At 49.1% G+C, this 18,366-nt stretch overlaps 7 protein-coding genes and 1 non-coding gene across 8 annotated transcripts; 2 read left to right on the top strand and 6 right to left on the bottom strand.

Moving 5' to 3' along the window:
- Nucleotides 1-152: 152 nt before the first annotated feature.
- F5891DRAFT_1281956 (putative aminoadipate reductase) lies at nt 153-4,052 on the bottom strand (the record flags this gene model as incomplete). The annotated part of the gene is made up of 13 exons (XM_041370513.1): nt 153-371; nt 426-683; nt 733-882; nt 935-1,213; nt 1,260-1,803; nt 1,854-2,018; nt 2,071-2,232; nt 2,284-2,499; nt 2,548-2,654; nt 2,704-2,916; nt 2,972-3,279; nt 3,335-3,695; nt 3,747-4,052. The coding sequence occupies 13 exons, from the start codon at nt 4,050-4,052 to the stop codon at nt 153-155; spliced, it is 3,288 nt and encodes a 1,095-aa protein (XP_041219247.1).
- A 1,149-nt stretch (nt 4,053-5,201) lies between these two features.
- On the bottom strand, nt 5,202-5,867 carry F5891DRAFT_1065434 (ubiquitin-related domain-containing protein). The gene is made up of 5 exons (XM_041363081.1): nt 5,778-5,867; nt 5,706-5,723; nt 5,622-5,651; nt 5,483-5,565; nt 5,202-5,415 (listed from the first exon to the last, which is right to left on the bottom strand). The coding sequence occupies exons 1-5, from the start codon at nt 5,793-5,795 to the stop codon at nt 5,331-5,333; spliced, it is 234 nt and encodes a 77-aa protein (XP_041219246.1). The 5' UTR covers nt 5,796-5,867; the 3' UTR covers nt 5,202-5,330.
- Nucleotides 5,868-6,010: 143 nt separating this feature from the next.
- F5891DRAFT_1065429 (uncharacterized protein) lies at nt 6,011-11,247 on the bottom strand. Its single transcript, XM_041363080.1, has 13 exons — nt 10,070-11,247; nt 9,482-9,840; nt 9,287-9,306; nt 9,068-9,216; nt 8,840-8,955; nt 8,606-8,721; nt 8,072-8,197; nt 7,985-8,015; nt 7,651-7,934; nt 7,440-7,579; nt 6,825-7,388; nt 6,444-6,760; nt 6,011-6,387 (listed from the first exon to the last, which is right to left on the bottom strand). The coding sequence occupies exons 1-13, from the start codon at nt 11,126-11,128 to the stop codon at nt 6,258-6,260; spliced, it is 3,411 nt and encodes a 1,136-aa protein (XP_041219245.1). The 5' UTR covers nt 11,129-11,247; the 3' UTR covers nt 6,011-6,257.
- A 192-nt stretch (nt 11,248-11,439) lies between these two features.
- Nucleotides 11,440-12,399, bottom strand: F5891DRAFT_1176340 (uncharacterized protein; the record flags this gene model as incomplete). The annotated part of the gene is made up of 5 exons (XM_041365759.1): nt 11,440-11,556; nt 11,611-11,636; nt 11,709-11,794; nt 11,835-12,008; nt 12,103-12,399. 4 exons carry the CDS (start codon nt 12,397-12,399, stop codon nt 11,615-11,617), a joined length of 579 nt encoding a protein of 192 aa, XP_041219244.1. The 3' UTR covers nt 11,440-11,556; nt 11,611-11,614.
- A 628-nt stretch (nt 12,400-13,027) lies between these two features.
- F5891DRAFT_t112 lies at nt 13,028-13,117 on the top strand. The gene has a single exon. It is a non-coding gene; the product is annotated as a tRNA-Ser (tRNA).
- A 693-nt stretch (nt 13,118-13,810) lies between these two features.
- F5891DRAFT_962577 (uncharacterized protein) lies at nt 13,811-14,410 on the bottom strand (the record flags this gene model as incomplete). The annotated part of the gene is made up of 1 exon (XM_041375920.1): nt 13,811-14,410. A coding segment is annotated over one exon (600 nt), but the record flags the coding sequence as incomplete, so codon positions are not given.
- Nucleotides 14,190-15,079, bottom strand: F5891DRAFT_1281953 (uncharacterized protein). The gene is made up of 3 exons (XM_041370512.1): nt 14,750-15,079; nt 14,663-14,701; nt 14,190-14,606 (listed from the first exon to the last, which is right to left on the bottom strand). Exons 1-3 carry the CDS (start codon nt 15,043-15,045, stop codon nt 14,483-14,485), a joined length of 459 nt encoding a protein of 152 aa, XP_041219242.1. The 5' UTR covers nt 15,046-15,079; the 3' UTR covers nt 14,190-14,482.
- A 762-nt stretch (nt 15,080-15,841) lies between these two features.
- On the top strand, nt 15,842-16,315 carry F5891DRAFT_909905 (SMAD/FHA domain-containing protein; the record flags this gene model as incomplete). Its single annotated transcript, XM_041373605.1, has 1 exon — nt 15,842-16,315. A coding segment is annotated over one exon (474 nt), but the record flags the coding sequence as incomplete, so codon positions are not given.
- Nucleotides 16,316-18,366: the final 2,051 nt, after the last annotated feature.

The following is an 18,366-nucleotide window of genomic DNA, read 5'->3' as shown; positions in this document are numbered from 1 at the left end:
CTATGTCGATGTACCATTCTAGCTGCATGGCCTCGAACTGTCATGAAATGAAATCGTGATTGAGTAGAGTTAATAACAGAGTTCAATAGACAGTTTCTAGCATAATCACCTCATACTCCGCGCCATAACCTCAAGACTTACTCATACTATGTTCATTGGAACATCCCCATTGCCTCCCAATAATCCACCCACTGTGTCGCATCCGCCGAAGACAGCGACTTCAGTTCCTTCATCGTTGGACTGACGCGTTCGGCTACGGCAGTGGTGAATAAAGTCATCCCACCCGCTTCGGAGCCCATCTCTCCAGACGCCCTGATCGCGATGTCCGATCGAGCCATGGAACGCATGAAGTTGAGAAGCTTGATGGCAGGCTGTAATCGAAGAATATTTGGAAGCGTTCTGGCCAGCTATCAAGATGCACGTACGATGCGTTCCATGGTCTCTTCGCTCAAGTCCTTGGCACTCCATTCAAGCTTTTCGAGCCACTCTGAGAATGGCACAAGAGGTAGCAGGTAAGTTGTTACTTTACGCTCAACCAGGGCGTCCGCAATGGGCTGCATCAACGTCTTCCATGCAGTCGGTCTCGGATGCACCAGATTCACCGCGATGGGAGGTTCTTCTTCCGCGAAAGCTACATCAAGAATAGCATTTGATACGGCGTGGGGAGGGATCCAAGACACAAACTAAAACACGCGTGTCACGAATAGATACCTTCGATAGTGATGGACTTACTCCTTTAGCTTCCGGAAGTGCGCCTAGACTAATGCTTGATTTGACGATGATCGGTAGCCAGTTTGTCGTAGACCAAGCTCCTCGCGGGGGTCCTCCTGATACTTGTCCGATTCTGAATGATGATGCCGGTAACTTGCTGTTGACGAGAACCTTCATGGAAACAGTATTCGTAGAATCCGTGCCAAAGTAGCTTGTGACTTACCCTTTCCGAAACATATTTGCTCGCGCCGTAGCCAAGACCTACTGCGATCCCTGCGTCGTATTCCACTTCTTCAGGGAACGGTCCTTTCGCTTTATCCCAACTTTGAGCAGACGAGACGGAAGATGCGAACATGAAACGCGGCTTTGGTTGACGCGGAGAAGATAGTGCCAAGTCTATGAGATTCCGCATTCCCCGCACATGAGCGTCGAATGACGAGAGCGGCAGGTTGAAGTCGACTCGCCAAGCGTTGTGAATGATGACAGTGACAGACGTGCAGATCTACGCTTTCCTTAGTTGATTCGGTGACACTGAAAACGACGCAAACCTTTTGATATAACTCCTTGTCCAGACCTAGGTGGTCATCGGATGTATCAGTTTCTACATACACTAGTTTGTCGGATTGAAGTACGGTAGAATCTAAACCGCGATCTTTGAACGAGTTTTCCTGTCGTTGTTGTATGGATGCCCCATTTGACGGGCGATTAAAGGCATACACCACAGACACGTCCTCACGCTGGAGTAGATCTGAAAGCAGGTATGAGCCAAGGCCACCCGTAGACTCGGTCAGGGCGACCACATGATCGCTTTGGCTGCACCCATTAACTGGAGTGGTGTTGGGCTTTGTGACAGAGTTCCCTAATCCGATTGAATACCTCTCGATCATGTTCTCGATATCAGCCTTGACGTCGACAGTAGCTGTACCAATCCGGTGCAATACTGAATTAATGACGCTCCTCGCCAGCCGGCGAATGGAAGGACTTGAAAATATGATGTTCTGGTCAATCCGCAATGCTGATGCCTGAAGGTCGCGATCTGAAGAGGAGTTGAGAGAACCGATAATGCGGTTTTTGAGAAATGTCGCAGAGAGACTGGATGTACGGAGTAAGCAGAGCACTAGCCTTTGTTGGTCTCGACCCACCTGTCAAAGCCTTGAGTGAAAAGGTCCGCATCAGGATCAACATCCTTGTTGGCGTTCACAGCGGCAGCGTGGACCTTGAGCCATCCCTCGACGTCTTCCGCAGTCCAGCTCGCAGGCAAAGGTATATCGATACCTACTCTAGTGCTGCCCTCGACCTTTTCATATCTGTCGCCCATGAATTCTAGTTAACAGAGTGACGGATGGGTACTATGCTCACAGGGCATCGATCTCCTCCCCATATAGCTTGATGGTTGCTTTCTTGGTGACGGTCCCTTTTCCAGCTCGAAGCATGGGCTTCTCGCTGCGTGTCACAAGAATCATTTCTTTGAAGATCCTGCTGAAGGCAGGAGCCTCTTTATTCGCTTCCTCTATGTCCGGCCTCCAAAAACATCTTCAGACGCAACAGTAGCATATCTTTTAGGGGACTTACCACACTCGGTTCCTAAACTCAGCAAGTTGTTTTTCGTCATCAACGTCAATTTCACACCCTGCTCGCGGCTCTAAGAGGATCCCGACTTGATTGCGTCCACGGCCAAACATGACGGCGCCGCTTACGGAGGGATTGGCGCAGATGATGCTTTCCATGGGAGCTGGTACTGTCTTCTCCCCAGACGAGAGTATCAAAATGTCATCAATCCTTCCTACGCTGCAGGGAAAATGTCGGAGAACAGAATAAAGCAAATTTCAGTCGTACATCTTCCACAGACCCTCCATGGTCGGGTGTTTGATAAATACATCTGAGGTAGCATAACCCTTGACGTCCGGAAGATTCTCTACTGACACTTGATGTGTCGAGGTTGTCTGCGAAAAAGCATTCAACGCGTGTTCGAAGATCAACTTGGAGACGCACCAAAACTTGACATTCATATGTGCCATCGTCCTGTGGAGCCCATCTGATCTTCGAATTTGGTCCAAATCGCACCCAGTCCCAAAACTTTTGATCGACCGAATTTCGATGAGTGTTGATACCAAATTCTGTAGCGCCGTATCTACAAGAAAGCTTGACCCCTGCATTCACCAGAGTATTTCCCGTCTTAGGCGCGAGAGGACCGCCACTATAGATCTGCATTGGTATCAACGCGAGTCATTCCTTGTCACGGCATCGATAACAAACTTACAACACACTCGAGGGTCTTCAGAACATCGACGGCACTCGGTGAAAACGCCCACTGTTCCAGAAAGGCAGGCACAACTGGCAAAGTGTTCGGTTTCGTCTTGAGTACAGAATCCAGGATGTTTTGCGAGTTGGGTACTACAGGGGTCGCCAAGGGATCGAGGAAGGATGTAGGAGGGTAGATAGACACACTGCTCAGGCTGGCGATAGGGGCGAGCAGCTGAAAATATATACCAAAGGTATGGAATGGTGGCAAGGACGCAGCACCGATGCGAATAGGAGTGGGAAGGTTAGTGAGGTCGAAGATAGATGCTAACCGTACTCTATCTTAGCATTGTTGGCTGTGCGGGGTATTTTACTGACTCACGTGTTAGGCACCAGTGGATGGCAGTCAAGTTACTCATTGGAATGGGCTTTGGGAAGCCAGTGCTGCCAGAAGAGTGCAGGTAGAATAGTACATCGTTTTCAGACGACGGCGGACCTAGGGAAGGGTACGGGACAATCGCCTCGTTGGGAGTGCCGCTAACGAGTAATGGGTACAGGTGTTTCAGCGCCGGAATCTCGTCAATCTGCAGCTGGCTGGTTTGAGTGGCAGACGCAAGACCCGCTTCGACTCCGTCGATCAGGGAAGCGAGAGAGTGCCGAGTCGTGATCAAACGACGGCATCCTGTTTTCTGCATCATGCTCGTGACTGCCGCCGCTGAATTACGAGGCGACATAGGGAACGGCTTGAAAACAGTAATCAGAAACATAATCATTTAGAAAATCTATGTACACACAACTAGCCCAGCGAAGATCATACCCATGAATACTGTCTGGTACAGAAGGGTGTCTGAGTTCGCGATGAGGGCGACCACTTCTTTGTCTGCACCTGCGGAGGCTGGTCTAATTGCCTGGGCGGCCCGATGACAAGCTCGATAGAAGTCTGAATGAGAGATAGAGACCAGGTCATTGCTGTCGGGTTTGTCGTAGACAAAGAAAGCGACGTCCGAGTTATGTTGCGCGTTGAATTCAACCAATTGAGGGAGGGACAGAGATCCATCGAGGGGAGGGTAATTGACATGACCTTGATATGAAGCGACCATGATTTGAATGATTGTAGACGCTGTTGATACGAGATATCAAGTGCACGAATAAGTAGTCATTTTCGAGCGGGATAATCTCGAAGATAAAACTTATCTGAACTTACTGGGAAAGCAAACGTTTCCTATCTAGATCCGCATATGGGTCGTAGTTGTGGGAGATAGTCTACTGTATTAAGATGTGGGTTAACTTCCAGCACCATACCTTGTAGAGATAAAGTTCATATCTGCCAAAATGCCTCGTGAATGGCATAGATCACCTGTAGTGATAAATAATGGAAGACGGACTTTCATGCAGTGAGTCTGTACCAATGAAGCCGGAGCTACACTTCAATTGGAAGCCTTGTGCTCGATATTCGACCACATTGGGATATCACAAGACCTAGACAAAAAAAGCAAGCAAGAACAAGCCCGTACCAGTAGTAGCACAAAAAAACAAGCCCGTACTAGTAGCACGTTTCACCATCGTTTCTGCAAGGAGACGCCCAAATCCCTTTTCGGCTCGGAGACACCGTATTTGTATATGTTTACTCGGTATTGAAGCTTCCAAAAGCTTATTGTTCCTTTCAGCTGATAGTCCTCGTAGCATACAAGGCTCCCAATTGGAGTGTAGCTCCGACCTTGAGCTTCAGATGCAGTGACCAGTCTATTGAAGCTGTAAGTCGGCTCGACAACCTGGGGCGGTTGAGTAAAATAAGGCTAAATAAGGAATCGGTGAAATTACTGATGCAGTCTACCTGCCGAGCCACCTCTTTGGACATTCCACATCGTTTCGTGAGGATCCCAATGATATCCCTCTTTTTGGCACGTCCAACGACAAATTCCACGAGCTTTTTGATGAACGAAGCAAGCCATCCTTGTCCACCGGTCCACCGTTTTAACCTTTCTCTGATTGTAGTGTCGAACATGTTTCAATACCATACGGTTCAGTGTAATGTACTATCTAGAGTTCACCCTACGTATAGGCCACTTGACTAGATGGTTGAAAGTTGACGATTAGATGGATAAAGCTGTTGCTAAGCCAGACGCAGACGTAGAATATCCGAGTCCATCAGAAGTACGTGGAACCACCTGGAAACGATTAGTTGGATCAGCAGAAAGGAAATATCTACCATGCCGAGTTACCCATCCTCAAAGATGAGCAATACAGGATGAGAGCGATACAAGAATTGAAAATCAATTATGAATGATATCTAATAACACACAAAGTACACCTCGCGATGATTGAGTTTCTGCCTTGCTATAGCACGATTTCAACACGCGCAACAACCGTCCACGATCTCAATAGCCGCCACGTAGAGCAAGAACAAGGTGGAGAACTGATCCTGCGGAGATGTTGAACTCTTTGGCAGTCTTGTCATCTGGCCTAGATCATAACCGAGAATGATATGGTCAGTTTGCATGATCTGATGGAAATCAAGGCGACCACGCACATCTGTCTCCCACCGAAGATCAACCTCTGTTGTTGTGGTGGCACACCAGACTGCTCTTCAACCTTCTCTTTGATGCGAGTAATCTGTATTCCCATGGTTCGTGAACTTGACAGCGACGAGTACGCTTAATTGTAGATACCTTGTCTTCGAGATCTATGTCCAACTCAATCTGTCCATACATGACGGTTAGTCATGAACAGATCGCGAGAATTGGATTGGGCACCTCCTTGCCAGTGAGCGTCTAGCGGTCATCAATGTAGTGGAACGTTTGTTGAGAGTGAGCTTAAATGCTCACTTTGACTTTGATAAGCATGTTCAAAGTTGCACGCCGTGGATTATACTACGCCCCTGCTTTACTCGATGGTAGTGCGCGTGACGGTCCCACATTGAGAGGCATAGCGTTATATTCAAGTTCAAGCTCCGCGAACCCTCTTCGACCATGCCTCCTTTGCATGGCTCGTTCAACGAAGCAGCTCAGGTATGATATATGATTCCTTAATGGCCAACATTACTAGCTCCCTCAGGACACAAAGCAAGAAAATTAAACACGAGCTATATATCAAGAGCCATTTGTCTCTTCTAACTGACGCTAATATCAATCCAAATAAACGAGTCGTTGATGGTATAAAACGAGTGTGGTACGTAGTAGCTGTCCTGCCGATCAAAATTGTCGAATGCTCTAGTCCGTGCGGTAGTAGTTGGTATTCCTTTGCTAGTTCGGTGTGGTATTGGTGCCTGTCCTTTTGGTGCGGCTGCGTGAAGTTTTCGACATCTCTCAAGTCCCCAAAATTAGACTCCTATCCACGGATGCATCTCCCTCTTCACTGCTCTCCTCATCCTCATCAATCCCTTCCTCCGTCCTAGACCTCTCCTTCACATACTCATGCCCCAAGAAATTCATTACACTACCAGCAACATATCAGCACGTGCCTAATACATAATGCAACAAAAAGTCACTCACTAAATTGTCCCGTCCGCGCACCCTACCACTACTTCCTCATGTGTGAGCTGCATCGACATCGGATTCTTCTCTGGCATCGCCAAGCCCGCAAACTTGGGCGGTAAAGGACCAAGAAGACCTTTCATACCCACAGGTGTGGCATGAGCATGCGCTTCCCATGCGCCTGACAAAGGAATGATATTTGCATCTATATCAACGCTTGGCGTCGGGGACGAGAACATCGGGTTTGCATGGTCCGTTGTAGGCCCCGTGTCTTCATCCAATGGACCATCAAGGCCATCAATCTTGCCCTTGTCTTGATGCGTCGACATCAGAATCTGGGTGCACGATATGAACAAGTGAGGAGCAGGTTCGGGTAAGAAAATGAAATGACAGACGTACCCTCCGATCAGCCCCCGCCCGCGAACTAAACCTCGTAGCAGTAACTACCCTCCTCTTCCTAGGATCCACTGCGCCAACAGCAACATCAGGTGTCTCTACGAGCGCAACGAGCTTGGGAGGTGCAGTCAAAATTGCCGCGCGCCCGAACCGAATTGCAAACCCATCTGCACCCACCGCACCCATAGGAGATAACGGTGCACCCATCGGGGACAGCGGAGTGCCAGATCGAGGTAGTAGGGAGAGCGGAGATGGTGATATACCAGAAATTTGAGATGCGCTGATATTGGAGGAGAGAGGCGTGGAAGGTGTCCCAAGCGAAAGTCGCGATTTGGGCAAGCCCGATGTACTCACTCCGAGTGCAGACTGTCTGCGCTGGGGAGTAGACGTCTGCGTGGGCCGTATAAGGGATGAGACGGCGCGTGATTTCGGGTTAAGGGAAGAGGGCGTAGGAGAGGTAAGAGTCCTTCCAGTGAATGTAGGGCTCATTGTAGTTGTCTCGGCAGGAGTCCTCTCGTCTTCATCTTCGTTCCATTGCAGATGCAAGATCACGGATTTAGTCGCGCACTAAGGAGAAGCGAATGAAGTACGCAGACCAAAGATGAGTACAACGCTTACAGTCATCTGCGAGCCTTTGGCCGCGAACCACTGCAACATATTATTAGGTGCAGAGCCCACATTAAACAGCTTCGCATGCAACACAGGGTCGCTACCACCGAGCTCATTGAGCTTGAACTGCGAGATCATCTCTCTCCTCTCTGCGCACCATCATCAAACCATGAGCAACAGAATAAAGAGAAACTCGACAGCAAAGAAACCAGAAACTCACTAATCGAGAAAACCCGAACGATGCCATCGATAGTCACACCCACTACACGCTCCCCCTCTGCCTCTGTGCCCCCTTGGACAATCTGCACACCGATGTTAATTGTTGTCTGCTGTCCAAACCTCACGATCTTCGTCCCGGCGCGCCAATCCCAACACACGAGAGCCTTGTCAGCGCCCGCGCTGACGAGGTTCTTGGAGGAAAGTGCAACGGCGCGGATACCGTTGAGGTGTCCGGCAAGTTGTTGAAGAGGTGTGAATGTAACGGAGGAAAAAAGGTGGACGCGGCTGTGGCAATAATTTTATTTCAAATATCAGATGTACACAAATGGACGCACCCAACATCATGAAATCCAACCACGAAAACCTCTTCGGCACATGAGCTCCAAGCATGCATAATGCACTATACAAAAAAAACGACACACCTTCCTCCGCCAAGAAATCCACACAGCTCACAGGCTTCTTCACCTGCAGGCACTTTTTCATCTCGCCAGTGTCGATGTCCCAGAAACGGATAGTTTCGTCGTAGGAGCCTGAGATGAGGCGCTTGCCTGCGAAAGCATCAACGAAAGTCCTTATTTAGGGAGAGCAAAGGCAGATGTGAAGGGGAAAGGGTGACAGATGGAGCATAGCTGTGGATCAGAGTGGCTGGAGGAGCAAGACCTGCTTTTAAATACAGCTGCTGACCTTCAGCCCCCCTGATCCGCATTCTACATCTCCTACGTATAGAGTCAATGGGGCACGCAAGCACCGGAGGTAGGGCGGATGGAGGTAGAGTGGCTGTGAATCGGAGTGGCTGGAAGAGCAGGACTTGCAATACAGCTGCTGACCTTCAGCCTCCCCTGATTCACATTCTACGGCTCTTCGTCAGCATGAAAAGCCTCCCCATCCTAAAAAAAAGTGCCGTCCTCCCCAAAAATAATAATGACACCAAAAAACACCCGCAAAACGCCCCTCACCTCTCAATAACAACGTCGTACAGAAATTCGTATGTCCATTCAAGAAACGTATGCTCTGTGGGAGCGCATGAGCAAAATTGGACTCGCGGTGGTGCAGGGATCGGTAGAGAGGGTACCTGTGATGCAACGCATTGAAAGAATCAGTAAATGCAAGTGTTAGGCCTACAATGGAGAGGAAAAACAGGGGCGAGTACGAATCGGGGGGAAAACGAAAAGCGAGGAAAGGGAACTCACCATCCCTCACGCTGCGCTGGTGCTCTCACACGGACCGGATCATTGGCAGTCAAGCGCAGACAATGCCACTTCCACAATGCAGGATGACGAGTTGCGGTGTACCATTTTTTCGAGACCTGTCATGTGCCGTCAGTACCCATATGGTTCCGACCAGTGTCTCAAGAAAAAAGGGATCCGAGCGGAACCGAAATGCCCCAACATCCCACAAGCCCACAACAAAACACTCACCAACCCAGCCCTCACAACTTCTTTCACGCTCAACTTGCTCAAGATCTGAAGGGCGAGCTCAGGCGCGAGGAAACCGATGATGTCGAATGAGCTTTTGAGGTATTTTTGGAGGAGGAGGATTTGCAGGGGGATGTCACCTGGGAGGGTTGCTGTTGGGGTGGTCGGGGAAGAGAAGAGTTAATCAGCTAGCGCTCCTTTATGAAGATGTGCGGGACGTACACTCGAGTATGATCTGCATACTACGCGATAGAATGCAAGTGTCAGCGTCTTCAACAAAAAGTGGAGTAAAAAAGGAAAGAGAGACGAGGGAATACATCCATAGACCATCACGTCATCTCGCCCCTGCACCAATCAGCAGGCACGACCTCCAACGACAAAACACAGGAACCCAAACCATAACAAAGAAAGACTCACACCCTCCCCCGCTTCTCCCTCCCCAACCCTCTCATAGCCCTCCTAATAGCCCTCTCATCAAGCTTCTTCATAGCATTTACCAAATCGCCGCCCTCTGCGGTCTCATCCCCCTCCACATCCCCCCAACTAACACCGTCCCAATACCCCCTCTTCCTCCCACCACAAACACAATACTCACCCCCATCCAGTTGCAAGGATCCTTGCGCCTGAGCCTGAGACTGAGAACGCAATTCTGCAAGTTGAGCTTGAAGATGATAAACCTGCGCTGCACTACTTGCGTGCGCGCGTTCGAGGAGGCGCTTGTAGGCAAGGAGTTTGGAAGTGTGGAGGGTGCGAATTTGGATGAGGGCTTGGTCGAGCTGTAGACTTGAGTTAGTGGGTTTGATAAAGAAGCGAGAGGAGAGAAGGATGAGTGGATGTATGCACGTGAAAGTAGGGTTTGGATAGTGATATGAGCGGGAATAAATGTGTGCATGTAGTGCGCGTCAGGAGGACGTGCGTACGCAACGACATTAAGGCTGCATACAATCCAATAATCGCAGACACAAAAGAGTAGACAAACGAAACACTAAAACGAAACGAACTCACCTCTTCATCGCCTTCTCCATCCACATCCGTAACCATATCAAACGTCATCCCGTCATCTTCATGATCCCATATATCCTCCAAACCCGTATCATCGTTCAGATTGATCACGGCACCATTCGTGACGCGTCCATTCACGCGTCTAGGACCACCGATGATGCTCCCGGTACCATCACTGAAGACGCTTCCTATTCTGGTCCCGCCCATGGCACTTGCAGCCATACCGTTTTTCGAGGCGAGCGATTCGGACAGCAAGGCGACAGGCTCTTTACCTGCGAAGTTTGAGCCAGGAGAACGGACTTTTGGACTTGGGGAGTGTATATTTTTTGCTCCAGGGGATCGTGCCATATTGGGTGTCTTTGATGGTGTACGCTGTAGCTGTGTACGAGCGAGAGGAGAGGATTTAGAGGGCGTAATGGTCAAAGGCGTGTTTGTTGAAGGTTTTGAGGGTGTGTTACTTGAATGAGGCTTAGGCGCGGAAGACGGGGGTATAGTTGTCGGAGTACTCTCCGTGGAGATGGTCCTGGTTAGGGAAGCCGTTTCGCCGCTCCCAAATACTGATGTTGAATTGGAATTAGCAGAGCTTGCGAGCACACGGACTGATGGGGATGAAGGATTGTTCTTGTGCTTTGCGGGACTCGGAGATGTAAAGTTTATGGCGGGTTTTGGAGAGGCGAGGTTGACTGAAGCACGGTGTTGATGGGATGGAGTTGGGATGGATGTCTCGGAAACGACGCGTGCTCGAGATGGGGTTGATGACACCACACTTCGATTTCCATTCGAGCCTGTAGTGCTACTAGTGGAAGCAGACAAGGAACGCGGGAAAGCACTGGGCGGACCTGTGCCAGGACGCTTCAAGTGCGTCGGCATCGTGGAGAGCATGTTTGAAGTAGAATTCGAATTCGAAATTAGTTTGGCGGGCTTCACAGTCGTACAACCGCTTGCATCACTTGTGATTGAGAGTGCACGCGTCTTAAGGGAAGTACGTGTAGTGGTTGAGTTTGATGTCGTGCGCGACAACGACAAACGTGAGCGCGTTGACGTCTCAGACGGCGTCGGCATTCTAGTTCAGTGGCTTGTCAGTGCTGCGAGCAACCACAAAGTAATGAACCGCGTTCTTCCCACGTCCATACGCGTTTACGGTTTTGTACCGATTACTATATATACGTCATCTACTGAAGCTATAGACTTGGCCTCAGGACCAGTAGGACATTTTAAGCCTAGTGAACATGCAAAGATTGGGCGGCTGCAGGACGAAATATCGAGGTTAATATTATGAGTACATAAACTCGTTCGTTCCGCGGAAGCAAATGATTCCCGAACTATATTGCATAATTCCTCAGTGTAACATACAAATTACGACGATGCGATGTGCCATCCCCGCGCGTGTCTCCGGTCTCACCATCGTGAGCTTAGTAGTTAGCATCTTGTTCAACGAGCCCAAGGGCAGTTGCAGAGGGATGATAGAACACTTGAAGGGTTTGGGGTGGCTTGGAGTGTGTCAATCTAGGCCTGTCTTAGACATTACAAAATATGCGACATACCTGGTCACACCCGGTAAGGGTTCCACCTGATGATTAGAAATATAAATATTTAAGAACAGACCGTATCAGAACCACCAGCGTATAGGGACAAAGCAGACCATTTCACGACATGTTCCTCTTCCGCAGACACATCACTACCTTCCAAGAGATTCGAAGTAAAAGACACAAGGGCGATGTCAGCGATCTGTAAAATTTGGACTTCGATAAATATGCGAATTGGTCACCATCAGATCCTTGACGAACTCGTGGAGTGCAAAAGCCATCTCTTCAAGGCTCCCACGCCATTCACGTGCTATGCACTTGAAGCCAGCACCGGGGAACCACGCGGGGATCTTTGCCACTAAGGTTGTCAGGTCATCAGAAGCCAACGAAAAGGACAGAATAATATAGCTCACAGTCTACAGAATGGTAAGATATCGACCATAAAAGCACCGGGAGCTGCAGCCTCTGAGGTATGGGTTAGAACGTGGTTTGCAAGGTCAACCGAGTCACTTTTAACGGTATTGAAACGCTCTTATGGCGAGTTGCGTGCGTATCTAAGTTACCCGCCAAATCGAGAGTCTGTTCCATAGGGGATTCCAGACGCTCGACGGAGGATGGTGTAACCACCTTTGGTTTCGCTTTCTTCCTCTTCCGCGAGCGACTTGGTTTGACATGTTGATGAAATAAATGTCGGCTGTGAGTGGCATTTCGAGAGACGGTAACGTGGTGCACGGTCCGCGAGTAGATAACAAAATTAAGATCTGAATGTAGAAGTAAGATAGCAAGAAATGAAGCAGGCTGTTGCATTGTTCAAGTCAGCCAGATTCCGTTTGTCTTCCAGCATCAGTATCTTCTTGGTTAGAGTGTTTACCACGATGCGCACTAGTATCAGTCTTCTCATACCCCAGAGCAAACCGCGTCAGATAGCTCACTCTGCTCCCATTAACCAGCAAGAATCTGTGGGAGCTCGTTATATTTGTTTTCTACTGTTCGAAAGGAAAGCAAGAGGGGCTCGAAAAAAAGGCGTGAAGCTGGTCTTCTGCAATATTGAGAGTGAAGATAGTGGTCGAAGTAGGACACACATGTGACATGAGAGGCTGAGCCATAGGAAGTAAAGGTATCAGTGCACCGGACGGGCGGGATCTGCTGTGTCGTGGTCTTGGAATGAGTTATCTCATCTCAGGCTCTTTCCTCTGACTCGGAATCGACTGGAAGAATTCGGGATTGGTTTGGCGGGCTTGACAGTGGTATACCCGCTGTAAACTTGTGAGCCAGAGCGCATGTATTTTGAGAGAAGTGCAAGTTTGACGTCGTGCGCGACAATACGTAGATGCGTTGAGACGACGTCGACGCCCTTGCGGCAACCTTGTGGGTACGTGCGTTTTTCCCACGTTTAGATGTATCCTTGACCGAAACAACTGAGAGACTCACTCACGGCACTATGGCCGAGTGGTTAAGGCGAGAGATTCGAATCATAGATATCTCTTACGGTTCCCGTGCGCAGGTTCAAATCCTGCTGGTGTCGCTTTTTGTCCCTGCAACCTCGTCAATGTCGAGCATCAAGCCAGTTAACCCTGAATCTTAAAAGTTGGCACCCAGCACCTTAGATGCTGTGAGCAGAGAAAGTGTTGACCATGATACGCAGCTGTGGCTGGTGAGTATTTTGTTGTCATGCCCAACGATTACTCTGACTCGAACCTCGAGCCTCGCAAGGTCAACCGGATGACACTTAAGACTGTCTTTAGAATTCAACATGGTGCTCATTAGTTCCAACGGTTGCGGTGTTTCGAGTATCATCTAGTTGTGGTACTGTCTACTTCAAGTTCGAGGTGGGCCCGAAGGTTCTCAAGTTACCATGCAGATCATGCCTTGCTCGATCGTTCGCCTTTTAGCACACCCCTGCTAGTGCAGCAGCGTGGTGGGGAGTATAAGAGTATCGCACCGGATCACAGTATCAATGCACAAGTCAAAGACCTCGAGATTCATACTTTTTTCGGGATGTATGTATTAATTGTTCCTCCCTGATGGCTGCTTCAAATCTTCAACAGTGATTATCGTATTTCCTCTCCGGAACACCAACACCAAACCAGTGCTTTACGTGGGCCAGGGGAATTTTGGCAGGGCCAGTGACACGCGGTGACTCAACCGTTCATTCCAGGTGCCTCTCGAGGAAGATGAACATGCTCCACAGCTGCAGCAGAGCACTCACCCCACGTTCTCACTGTGCGCGAGCAAGCAGCCTAGACTCATCCCATCGGGGGCACTTGCAAGTCTTCCACAATGCTCTGCACAGATAGCAAAACTCCGTCTTGCATCGGCAGCTCATATGGAAACACCCTACGCTAAGCTCAATCATCTGAGCGCAACCTGGGCAACGGGACCATCCTGAGGCACGGCTAAGCGTGAGTACAACCTCAGTCTCTGCATCGGGAGTGCAGGAGTGGGTGAATCTTTTGTATCTCCCGCGACATTTTCCACATGTCATCGTCATGCATGTAGGGGACGGGCATGTAAAGATCTTCGAGGAACCCCCGTCATGTAATGGCCCGAGAAAACGACTGCACGTTGATTCGACACAATAAACGCGCTTCAGCGTCCCATATTCTTGGGCTTTGAGTTCAAACTCGGTAAGGAATGCCTGCGTCAAGTGAGGCCGAACTTGCGGTAGCGGAATGTTCTGATGGCAACACCGAGGAGGATACAGGCGCTCGTCGCGCATTGCTGACCGGAATAGGTCGGTGATGCAACTGATATCGAAGAAGTGATTGCATGGTGCCAGAACTTCCTCTCCGAAGATAGGATCATGGCAAATCACACAGATGTGACCAGTTGCCCTACTTAGTATAATGGTTCGTTCGGTTTAAGCATTACACCAGTATCATGACGACTCTCACCGAGGAGGACATCTAGCCGTTATAGTCGGCGCTTGACCCGGGGTTGGTGTTGTCTGACCACTCGATACGGGCGTCAAAAGAAAGGAGTCAAGTAATTGACTCCATGTTTGCATCTTTGATCTAGTTCTAAAGTTATTGTCAGGAACTCCAGGGGAGCATTGTACTCGCGTGCATACTTTTCAATGTCGCATTGGAGAGCAACGGCCGGTGTTGGCCTGCTTAACAATGTTAGCTTGGGTGAATTCCACAATATGCAGCCTGACCTAGCTGTAGGATCAGGCTCCTCATCTCCATCAACAGCGAGTCGCTGGGCGAGTGCTAGATCAGCATTAAATTCCGCAAGTTCTCGGGCATTCTGCATCAGCAATATGAAAGCAACTTCACGATCAGAAGGTCCCTTTCCTCGACGCTCTCTGTGATCATATAGGCTCTGCAATCTCTCAACATCAGAAAGACCTAATTCAGCGACCATACGGGTAAGATCCTCATCGTTGTCTTTTTCTCTTGAATTAGGGACCGGATGTGGACCATGCAGTCGCGAGGGACCAGAGACGTTCATGGTGGCAAGGGATGAAGAACCAGCGTGATCATTTCAGTAGCCCCTAATGATATCCTGTAATAATTTAGCTTGCTCAGACTAGTACTCCAGCTCCATTGTAAAACTCTGCCTACCGTTATACTTGCCTATCTATTTTCCACCACTAGTTAGGTCGGTGGGGCCGGAACAGGGGCCGGGACTTGACGGGTGTCCTAAAGAGGAAAGATCATGGCGCGGGGTTAACTTTGTTCACCGAGAGGTCACAGTTGCTCATGGCAAGCGAAAATTACTGAGTATGTCTGATCAATATTCATTGATCGACAAGAAACGAGGCAAGTACTAGTAGTAATCAGTATAAGACGAGCCATTGATTTTCTAATACAAAGTCTAGGGACAGCATTTGACAGATGGTGGGAGAAGTAAAAGCTGTAGTTGAACCAAAAGTAAGAACTTACGAGAACCAGGCCCGAAGCTAGGCTGTTCGCTTTCAGGGCACTGCTCAGGATGTGATTATAAAGTACCGACATTCAGCTGGGTACTTGATTCTCCATGACCTCTACCGTCAACCATGTCCATTTGGGGTTCCTTTCTGCGCGGACGCCGAAGAGAAACATCAAACTCTCCCGAACCAGCCACTTCCGGCCTACCTCCTCGCGAGTCAACTCCTTATCGTCCTTCCCGACAGCGATATCATTCTGCTCCAGGCACTGTCAAAATTAGCCCATCTTTCAAAGTAGGACTCACCTCCTCAAGACCCCCAGCCACCGAATTGTCACGCACTACACCCATCAACGATGTTCCCTCCATTGCCACACACCCCCTCACCCACCGCATCTGCCTGGTCCCGTACGTCGATTCCAACCACATCTTCCATTTCGAGCCAATCTTCCGCAACCTCACAGACGGCGACACCCCCATTCGCATTGGTCGCCTCTCAGGTCATTCAGCTTTAGACGCCCGTTCCACGAACGAAATTACCTTTGAAACGCGTGTACTCTCTCGCCTCCATGCAGAAATCTGGTCAGACAACGGCAACATTTACATCAAGGACACTAAATCATCATCAGGCACTTTCCTCAATCATGTCCACATAAGCTGTCCAGGCTCTGAGAGCGCACCATATCAGCTCAAAGATGGTGATTTCGTACAGCTCGGCGTCGATTATCAGGGCGGCATGGAGGATATCTACAAATCCGTCAGAATACAGATCGAAATCGGACGCGATTTCGCACAGGTATGTTCTCCCTTTTCTTTGTCTATTCAATCCACATTCAAGTCATTCTCGACGGGCGACATACAGCCCTGCAGTCATGTTACCAACATTGAGCTATCTAGCGATCACGGCGGCACAAACACTCATTTCCAGGAAAGTCGCCAAGAGCCCGGCAGTTGTTCATCATTCATCGTAAGTTGTTTGCCTTCGATGCGAATACTGAATGTGAACATACTTGATGCAGAAGGGCTATATTTTTAAAGGCATTGCCCTCTGCGGCAAGCAACGACTTTGGGATGCCATGGAAGCTTTTGATCTTGCTCTCTCATTTTCGAATCACAATCGAATGACTGTCGAGATCTTACTAATTAAGGTACTCTCTTCGTTATTTTTAATAGCGCGTTTGTTATACTAAGACTCCAATGTAATTTTCACCAGGCTATTGCGCTTTTCAACTCAAGTCGCCACAATGAAGCGATACGACGGGTTCAAGATTTAGCCGCCACCTGTCAGTCCTCAGAGACATTTCAGTGCCGCATAGTCGATGTGAGTCCTACGTCAGACCTAACAATTTTTTTTTTCATTTTAAATATACTCGCCAGTCATACCTTCACGTGCAACGTGCAATGATTGTTTTCGATGGCGGGCACTACAGCGAAGCCGCTGATCAACTTACGGCCGGTATTACTACTATCGCCGACAGGTTCCTACGTCCAACACCTTATGAACCTATACCGGGTGAACTCATGCATAACTTGGATGGGTTCATGGATACGTTCACGGAGGTATATCACTACGAAGCTTCAGAGGATATCCCCACTGATTGATCATATGCATTGCACAGTTCTTCGGCTGGGACTTCGGTTCGTTATGGCAGACCGCCAACCAAAGACGTTGTGAAGCATTTCTCTGCGCTGATCGTGTGATTGAAGCGGCTGGGTCTCATCAGTATATGATGCTCATGATTAGCGAGGCTGTGAAGCCTGTTTATCACGAGTGGTCTGCCGGTGAGTAGTTGTGGACAATCTGAAAATCGAGACTCATTCTAGTGTCCTTCAGCCTTCAAGTACAAGTGTACTTCACGTTGTGTCACAAAGGGAGACGAAGCTGTTACTGCGAGCAATTATGAAATGGCTGTTGAACTGTATTCAGCAGGGATAAGCCTGGACTCTTCATGCGAGTCTCTTTTTACGCGCCGATGTAAGGCAAATTTGACGCGAAGGCTCTATACAGAGGCCCTTGACGATGCAGAAAAGGTGCGAGTGATGTTTATTGTCGAGCTCAAGTGCTGATACCAGCGATGCACAGGTCATTGAACTGAGCCCTTCGTCTTATACTGGGTACAAATTGATGTATGCAGTACTTCACGAAGTACAACGCTACGATGAAGCGATCGAGGCGTTAAAAACCATGCTTTTCAAGTTGGACAATGCAATCGACCCGAAGATACGAGGTAAGCACCGCGTACCTTGCGTCGAGTAGAAGATGGCTGATCCATTCTCCAGAGTTGCGTCAGCAATATGTCAGTCCATCGGAAGCACATGACACCATTCAAAGAGCTATCCACATTCAACTAGAAAATGCCCCACTTCGTCTCATCAACACCTTCACTGGGCGTTTGTGTGATAGACAAACACAAATCAATACCTTCATTAAAAGCGAAAAGTACAAAGAAGTCTTGTCATCATTGATGGCGCATGCAACCCTCCAAACGGAGCTCATCAAGGCCATAGTCACGGAATATTTCAGTTGGGTCATGTTATCGCATAGGTGGGAGAATAAAGAGCCGCGGCTGCACGACATTCAGGACAAGGACGTGTACACCTTAACTCCACTCGGAACCGTAGCAAAGCTGCAAACCTTCTGCAAAACCGCTCGTGACGCGGGATTTCGCTGGGCGTGGAGCGATACATGTTGCATTGACCAGAGCAACAATTTTGAACTTCAAGAATCAGTCAACTCCATGTTCGTCTGGTACCGCCACTCAGCGCTCACAATTATCTACCTGGCAGATGTTCTGCCTTGGTCGGAACCCGGGGCACTCGCAAATAGCACTTGGAACACTCGGGGGTGGACTGTGCAGGAATTCCTTGCTCCTCACACTGTTCGCTTTTATCGAGCAGATTGGA

Source organism: Suillus fuscotomentosus (genome assembly GCF_016647785.1).
Source record: "Suillus fuscotomentosus strain FC203 chromosome Unknown F5891scaffold_93, whole genome shotgun sequence".
NCBI lineage: Eukaryota > Fungi > Basidiomycota > Agaricomycetes > Boletales > Suillaceae > Suillus > Suillus fuscotomentosus.
The sequence above is the reverse complement of the archived record's forward strand: the minus strand, read 5'-3'. Positions and strand labels throughout refer to the sequence as shown.

Bases quoted from the DNA above. Each gene is read 5' to 3' on its own strand.
- F5891DRAFT_1065429 (XM_041363080.1), bottom strand. From the start codon at position 11,128: ATGCCGACGCCGTCTGAGACGTCAACGCGCTCACGTTTGTCGTTGTCG. The intron at 8,198-8,605 runs GTGAGGGGCGTT...ATGCTTTCGCAG, and splicing joins TACGACGTTGTTATTGAGAG to GCAAGCGCCTCATCTCAGGC. The intron at 7,389-7,439 runs GTAAGCGTTGTA...GCTTCTCCTTAG, and splicing joins CCAAAGGCTCGCAGATGACT to TGCGCGACTAAATCCGTGAT.
- F5891DRAFT_1065434 (XM_041363081.1), bottom strand. The intron at 5,566-5,621 runs GTATCTACAATT...ATGGGAATACAG, and splicing joins ACATAGATCTCGAAGACAAG to ATTACTCGCATCAAAGAGAA. The intron at 5,416-5,482 runs GTGCGTGGTCGC...GTTATGATCTAG, and splicing joins ATCTTCGGTGGGAGACAGAT to GCCAGATGACAAGACTGCCA.
- F5891DRAFT_1281953 (XM_041370512.1), bottom strand. From the start codon at position 15,045: ATGAACGTCTCTGGTCCCTCGCGACTGCATGGTCCACATCCGGTCCCT. The intron at 14,702-14,749 runs GTCAGGCTGCAT...ATTGTTAAGCAG, and splicing joins GAGCCTGATCCTACAGCTAG to GCCAACACCGGCCGTTGCTC. The intron at 14,607-14,662 runs GTATGCACGCGA...CTTTAGAACTAG, and splicing joins CTCCAATGCGACATTGAAAA to ATCAAAGATGCAAACATGGA.